The sequence below is a fragment of the Mus caroli genome, chromosome 11 (genome assembly GCF_900094665.2).
Source record: "Mus caroli chromosome 11, CAROLI_EIJ_v1.1, whole genome shotgun sequence".
NCBI lineage: Eukaryota > Metazoa > Chordata > Mammalia > Rodentia > Muridae > Mus > Mus caroli.
The window spans coordinates 43,871,517-43,879,263 of record NC_034580.1 but is presented as its reverse complement, the minus strand read 5'-3'; the positions used below and the strand labels follow the sequence as shown (position 1 = coordinate 43,879,263).

The 7,747-nt window shown below is 42.5% G+C and overlaps 1 protein-coding gene across 1 annotated transcript in view; it reads left to right on the top strand.

The window, feature by feature from the left end:
* Nucleotides 1-3,450, top strand: part of LOC110305691 — an 8,367-nt gene extending 4,917 nt beyond the window's left edge. The window contains exon 2 of the mRNA XM_021177755.2: nt 1,680-3,450. Within this exon, the coding sequence (XP_021033414.1) occupies nt 1,680-3,002 (1,323 nt within the window). The 3' untranslated portion in view covers nt 3,003-3,450. The remainder of the gene's footprint in view (nt 1-1,679) is intronic.
* Nucleotides 3,451-7,747: the final 4,297 nt, after the last annotated feature.

Below are 7,747 nucleotides of genomic sequence, written 5' to 3'. Positions count from 1 at the left end.
TCTCTCTCTCTCTCTCTCTCTCTCTCTCTCTCTCTCTCTCTCTCTCTCTCTCTCTCTCCCTTTCTCTGCTTCTATTGCGCTCTTAACTCCCCTCCCCATGCCCTTAATAAACTCTCTTCTATACTATACCATCCAACAGTGGAAAGTAATGCCTCAGCTTGGGCCCGAGGAGGCACCCTCTTCCCCTACACCTCACCACACCTCCATAGAACATAACACCCTTCTCTTCATCTTTAAAAAAAAAATCACTTTTTATCTACAGTCATAGCTAACAAGAAGTCTGGTTTTCCACAGTTCATGAAATATAAATAGTTTTAGTGTTTTGCAAATTATAATAAACTAGGAATGTGTTCCAAAAACTGGATGTATTCTATAAAGCCAAAAATTTGAAATAAATGACCTTTAAGGAAAACATATGTGGATTCCTGATGGAAATATATCTGACCTTTATCCTGCCTCTTCTGCCATAAGAAATGACTCTTTCCCAGAGAAGGCGTTTGATGGGAATATATATATTGAGGTTTCTTAATTTAAAAAAAAAAAAGAAAGAGTATCCTCATTTTTAGTGTCTAATCTCTCTCTCTCTCTCTCTCTCTCTCTCTCTCTCTCTCTCTCTCCTATCTTCCTTCCTCCCTCCCTTCCTCCCTTCCTTTCTTCTATACCCAGTTAGGGAATTTTTGCTTTTGTGGGTTATTTCACTGAGGTTTGGGGACAGAACACTAAAAAACAGGAACACACAGGGAATTTCTTAGGAATTTGCTTTTAATTGAGGTGGTCCCCTACCTCTTCTTTTGAAAAATAAGGGATAACATGGAGACACATCTCCTCTTAAATGAATCTTTTTAACATCTATCTGTGAAGTTTCTAACAAGCACACATTGCATGTTATGAATATGGCCCTTAGTTCCTCTGTCCTTTGGACAGGTTCACTTCCACTTGCATGCCATATCTACAATATAACTTATGTATCTGTACAAAAGCTCAGCTCCAGGAATGAGAAAATGGATTTGTCTTTCTAAGGCTGCCTTTATTGTCTTAATATGACTACCTACAGTTACATCCAATTTCCTACAAAGGACATAATTTCAATGTACTTTATGACTAAAAAGAAGTCTATTACACATATATAGTAATACATCAAACCCTTTGTTGGGCATGTCAAGAATCTTTTCCACCCCACCTCATGTCCCTTCTTCCTTATTCACAGACTACATAAGAGAAACTAGAATGACTGTGCTGAAGGACCAGAGATCATGAATCCTAGGAAGCAATGTCCTAAGCACTCAAAGACGGCAGGGACGCTTTTCATGAGATATGTTGCTTGAGGTTTTTTTTTATATCTTGAAGATTTTACAACCTATGGGTATTAATTGTAATAGGAGTAAACAGTGAACAAAGACAAGTTAAAGTAAGAAGTAAACACTGCTGTAGAAAACCACATGGAATAAGTTGATCTTGAATGGAAAAACAAAGAAGAAAGAAAACCACAGAAGGTAAGGGCTGAATGAGGGCACATGATATGCAGAGCATAGCTAGAGCCATCAGCCAGGAGCAGAAAGGAAGGTTTTCTGCTAGTAATGGTATCAGCAGCTGAGCTCCCTCTTTATCATAAGGACAAATTCCTAGGTCTTGCCCTGTGCACGAATAATTACAGTGTATCTCTTTTCTTCTCTATTCAGCATCCTCCACTGCACACAACTACATGCCAGCCTTCCTCTAGCAGACCCTCTCCTTTAATGGTTCAACTTTTGGTGATCGGCTTTGAAAATTTTTTTAAGAATTTCAAGAAGGAAAGCAAAATCATCTCTGAGGAAACCATCAGCTTGATTGAATCCCATCTGGAGGATAAGAACCTTCAGGGGGCATTGTCTGCAATTAGTCATGCTCTGGGAAACATTGACAAAGCCCCACTGAACATTGCTGTGACTGGAGAAACAGGGACAGGGAAATCCAGTTTTATCAATGCCTTGAGGGGAGTAAGGGGTGAAGAAGAAGGTGCAGCGCCCATTGGGGTGGTAGAGACAACCATGAAGAGAACTCCATACCCACACCAAAAGCTTCCCAATGTGACAATATGGGACCTGCCTGGCATTGGGTCCACCAACTTCCCACCACAAAACTATCTGACAGAAATGAAGTTTGGTGAGTATGACTTCTTCATTATCATCTCGTCTACACGCTTCAAAGAAATTGATGCACATCTGGCCAAAGCCATTGCAAAGATGAACACAAAGTTCTACTTTGTCCGAACCAAGATAGATCAAGATGTCAGTAATGAACAGAAAAGTAAACCTAGTTCTTTCAATAGAGACAGTGTGCTAAAGAAAATTAGAGATGACTGTTCAGGTCATCTTCAGAAGGCTCTCTCCAGTCAGCCTCCAGTCTTCCTAGTCTCTAACTTTGATGTGTCTGACTTTGACTTCCCAAAACTGGAGATCACCCTACTGAGGGAACTCCCAGCCCACAAGCGCCACCTCTTCATGATGTCCTTGCACAGTGTTACTGAGACTGCCATTGCCCGGAAGAGGGATTTCCTCAGACAGAAGATCTGGCTGGAGGCCCTGAAGGCTGGGGTATGGACCACCTTTCCACTTGGGGGCTTAGTCAGAGATAAAATGCAGAAGTTGGAAGAGACCTTGAATCTCTACAGGTCTTATTTTGGGCTGGATGAAGCCTCACTAGAAAATATTGCCAAGGATTTCAATGTGTCTGTGAATGAAATTAAGGCACACCTTAGGTCTCTCCAGTTGTTAACAAAGAACAANGACATGTCCTTCAAAGAAAAACTGCTGAAATATATTGAATATATTTCCTGTGTTACTGGGGGACCACTTGCCTCAGGCCTTTACTTTAGAAAGACTTACTACTGGAAAAGTCTCTTCATTGATACTGTGGCAAGTGATGCCAAGTCTCTCCTGAATAAGGAAGAGTTTTTGTCAGAGAAGCCAGGATCGTGCCTGTCTGACCTCCCTGAATACTGGGAAACAGGAATGGAGCTGTGAGGTACTAACCTTTGGACTTGCTTCAGACATGGACTTAAAGCCTCCTTTTAAGCAGCAAAAAATTTCTGGAAAAGACCAGAGGATTCATCTCTTTTAGAGAGAGAATAGCACTGTGGCAAGTAGAAGAAGCGTTTCCCATGGTATAAGAACTGTCTTCCATTTAAGTATCATGAATGAGAATATATGGTTGTATATATATATACTAAATTAACCTGTTTATGCTATTCTATGTCTGAGATGTGGCTGGTTGCCTCTTCTCACAACTTCCTCCACAACATGGTGGTGAATCTCTTCAGCCTCACTCTTTCCCAGAGTTCCTTTTTCTCTGCCAGTTTTCCTATCCATTTTCTCCTGCCTTTCCGTGGGTATTTGGCTCCTTGTTGACAGGTGTTGCTTTGACACCATGTACAGGTGTGGGTCATTGGGCTATACACAGACAGTCTGGTCTCCAGTGGAGCTGAGGTCTGAACCCCAGAGTGGTAATAATTCACCTACATGGCAAGGTAGGCATTCCCTCATGTCTCCTGGAACTCTCGCTCCTGTCGAAGTTACCGCCCCCACAGCCTCCACAAGAGAAGCACAGTCAGTAGTCACATAGACAATGTCCCAAGCTTCTGACCTTCAGGCTAAACTCCTCCCAGTTACCCAGCAACACCATAGATAACAGCCCACCATAAGATGCACTGCTTGGCCCCACCTCATTCTCTTACTCTCCTCTAGCTCTCCTCATTCTCTCTCCTCTCACTTTCTTACTCTTTCCCCTTACTCTCTTACTCTCTCTTTCTTACTTTCTAGCCTTTCCTCTTTCTCTCTCTTTCCCCCTTCCCTCCTCTTGGCCATGGCTGGTCTCTCTCTCTCTCTCTTTTACCTTCTCTCTTTCCCCCTGCCTTTCTACAATAAAGCTCTAAAACCATAGACTGTCTCTGTTCGTCAAGGCCCCCTGCGCTTGGATGATGGGATAGGTTTTCCTCTAGTGAGCCATTTCTAATCTCCCATCGGAAGGCCTTCCTGTCCTCCAGTCAAGGCCCAGACTAAGGACTCTTGCCTGCGTAGGAATCTCTCTCCCTCAGCCCTCTCTCCCATAACCCCCGGGCAAAGGGTGTCGCCCCGGGGCCCCTGATTTCAGGGGCTGCCCCTTGTCCATCCCCCCATGGAGTGGGGTCAGTGGCTTAGATGCCCACCCAGGGCCAAGTGGAAAGCATCCAGCAGCCCTCCCATGTCCACCTGCCCAGAGCATAGGAGGAACTCTGGCTGGACATGGGCTCTTTCCCTCCCCCCTCTTTCCCCTATGCTCCCCTTGTTTCCCACACACAAGAGCTAATTGACACAATCCTGTCTTGAATTTCTTTTGGGGTTTAGGAAGTACAGGGGGGCTAGTTCTCAGCACACATCTCCACATGAGGTGTTATGGCCTTAGACATGGTAGGCACACAGCAGATGGGATGATAACCATTGTCCATGCTCCCTCCAAGAAGAGCTGAGGAATGCATGGATAAGTAAACACACCTGGAGATCTGTGCAGACACAGACATTGTATTCCACAACCTTCACCAGTCAACAGGATGAGTTTGAAATTTGGGCTGTGGGCAACACAGGCTCTAATTGAATTGTCATTTCTTCTTGTAAGTTAAACGCTCAACATCATCTCATTGGCCCACTCAGTTCTGAGACTTGGCAAACACAGTATCTACAGGGCAGCCTTGCAGCCTAGAAATCTTTGGAAGAGTTAATATTACAGCTTTGTCCAAACAGCAAGAATTCTCTTTCCTCTCTTTCCTAGGATTTATCAAGGGTTTTNTTTTTTTTTTTTTTTTTTTTTTTATCTCTGAAGTCTTCAACTGGTTAGACAGTGACATTTACAGTAGAGGAGGTCATCTGACATATTAAAATCCTCCTGAGTTAAAATTTAGTCTCATCTGAAAATTATTTTAACAGGCTGGAGAGATGGCTTGACAATTAAGAGCAGTAGCTGTTTTTTCAGAAAATCTGAGTTCAATTCCCAGTACTGACATGGCAGCTCACAACTGTCTGTAGTGCCAATTTCAGTGGTCTTCAAACCTCACAGAGACTTACATGCAGGCAAAACACCATTGCCCATAAAATAAAAAGAAATAAATTGTTTTAAACTAAACTATAAAAAATTACTTTCATAATAACATCTCCACTGGTACTTGGTAATTACTTAGACAAGACACTTCGTAAAATTAATTTTTTCAAGCCCCATTATTATCCTTACCCACTTTATACCTATATATATATGTGTGTGTGTGTGTGTGTGTGTGTGTGTGTGTGTGTATGTATATATACAGCAAATACATACATATAGTTACATACTTATAGCATCCATTGTACTTCTGTGAGATACCACCTGACAACTTTACTCAAATGAATAACAAATAATTTTCTTTTTTAAGATTTATTTATTTATTATATGTAGGTACACTGTAGCTGTCTTCAGACACTCCAGAAGAGGGTGCCAGATCTCATTACGGATGGTTGTGAGCCACCATGTGGTTGCTGGGATTTGAACTCTGGACCTTCAGAAGAGCAGTCGGGTGCTCTTACCCACTGAGCCATCTCACCAGCCCCAACAAATAATTTTCAACTCTCAAGAGATGATTTAGCAGTAAGAGCACTGGCTGCTCTTCCAGAAGACCTGGATTCAATTCCCAGCATCCACATTACAACTCATAACTGCCTGTAACTCCAGTTCCAAAGGAGCCAACACTGTTTCGCAGATGTACATGCAGGCAAAATACCAATGCACATTAAATAAAAGTAAAATATCTTTATAAGAATCTGTGGAGTCATTCTTCCATATTCTTTTTAAGTTTTATTTTTTTAAAGATTTATTTATTTGTTTTATGTAAGTACAGACACACCACAAGTGGGTATTGGATTCCTCTACAGATGGTTTTGAGCCACCACACGGTTGCTGCGGATTGAACTTGGAACCTCTGAAAGAGTACCCAGTGCTCTTAACCTCTGAGCCTTCTCTCCAGCCCGACTTCCATATTCTTAAGCATATCAGGATTACTGTGATTAACAGACAATAATTGCTCAGGTTAATGGGTACATGTATACAGTGGATGCTGACCAATTCAGGGTATGATTACCATTTCCTATCATTTCCCAGTCATTGGCAAATCTGAGAATCTCTGTTCTGCTATATTCATAAAGAGCATAATAGGTCCCTTTAAACATGAATCTCTGTGCTGTGCTGCGGCACAGTAGAACCTGCTCCTTCTGTGACCTCTTATCCAAGCTCTCTCTGCCTCTCTATTCCCCCTTCCAGCTTCTAGGAATCACAAGAATCAACCACTAAAAGTGAGTGGTATTAATAAATAATCTCTTCTCTTCTAACTCATTATATTTAATGATGTTATTTAAAGAGCAGTCTACTCCTGGTGACCATTTACCTACAGCTCCCCATCTCAGCCCAGACTTTAATCTATTTCTGTGTATTCAAAACTCATAGTCACAGTGGAAAGCTGTTACTAACATGCATGCATCAGGGGAGGCTGTCAGCAAAGAAGTCTGTCTCTGAGGATAGGATGTGTTTTGTCCTACCCATGGGAAATGTTTCAACACATTGGAGATATATGTGTGGTGATTTATACTGATTTTCAACTTGACAGGACTTAGAGACACCTTGAAAACAAATCTCTGGGCACATCTATGAGGAATTATCTTGATTAAGTTAATTAAGATGGGGAGACCCACCATAAATGTGGGTGGCACCATCCCCTAGGTTGGAGCCCTGGACTGTATCAAATAGGGAAAACAAGCTGAGCACCAGCGGTCATCTCTCTCCTCTCCCTGACTGCAGATTCGATGTGACTAGCTGCCTTCCCTGACGCAATGTACTGCAGTCTTGAACCATGAGCCAAAATAAACTCCTCTGTTAAATTGTTTTGCCAGAGAATTTTATCACAGCAGCAGGAAAAGTATCTAATACAAGTACCAGCTCAGGGGGATGGTGGTGGCTCACGCCTTTAATCCCAGCACTCAGGAGGCAGAGGCAGGCGGATCTCTGAGTTCTTCGTAGCTAGCCTGGTCTACAGATTGAGTTTCATGACAACCAGGACTACACAGAAAAAAAAAAAAGTGTCTCTAAAAACCAAGAGGGTAGCGACCAGGGGATTAACTGCCTACTGATCATTCAATGAGCTTCTACCAATTCAGTGTATGGTGCATTGCAAACTTCCAGACTATTTATGCTGTTTGAACATCTGAGTCCTTACAGATAGTATACAGGAGGCAGAGATACCATTGTCCTGTTTCTGGTTGTCTAGGGACACACACTCACTCCTTCTCTCTTACACTCTGTCATAGCCTTAGTCAACTTCTGTTCAAATCCTAACCGTAAATTACACTTTGGCTTCTCTATGGGAGTCAAAATATAGTTCTAGAAGGTGAAACATTGGAGTGCAGTAACTGGCTTCATCGTAACTTCAGCTCTAAGTCGTGATTTGGGGACAAAGTGTCATAAATTACCTCTGAAAGTGACTCAAAGTATGAAGAGGACAGAGAGGAAGGAGAGAGACCTCCTTTGCCTCTTGGACAGCAGATGACCAAGACAGCCTGCTCCCTCAGAGCCTCATGGGACCTCTACCTCTGTGTTTAGGTGAGACAAGCTAGGCATGGGTGAGTTTGAGAGAAACCAAATCCACTTAACTAGGATCGAAGACTTCTCCACTGTCTGAGGGAGATACTGGGGCGCTTTCTACAAAGGAAATGATGGG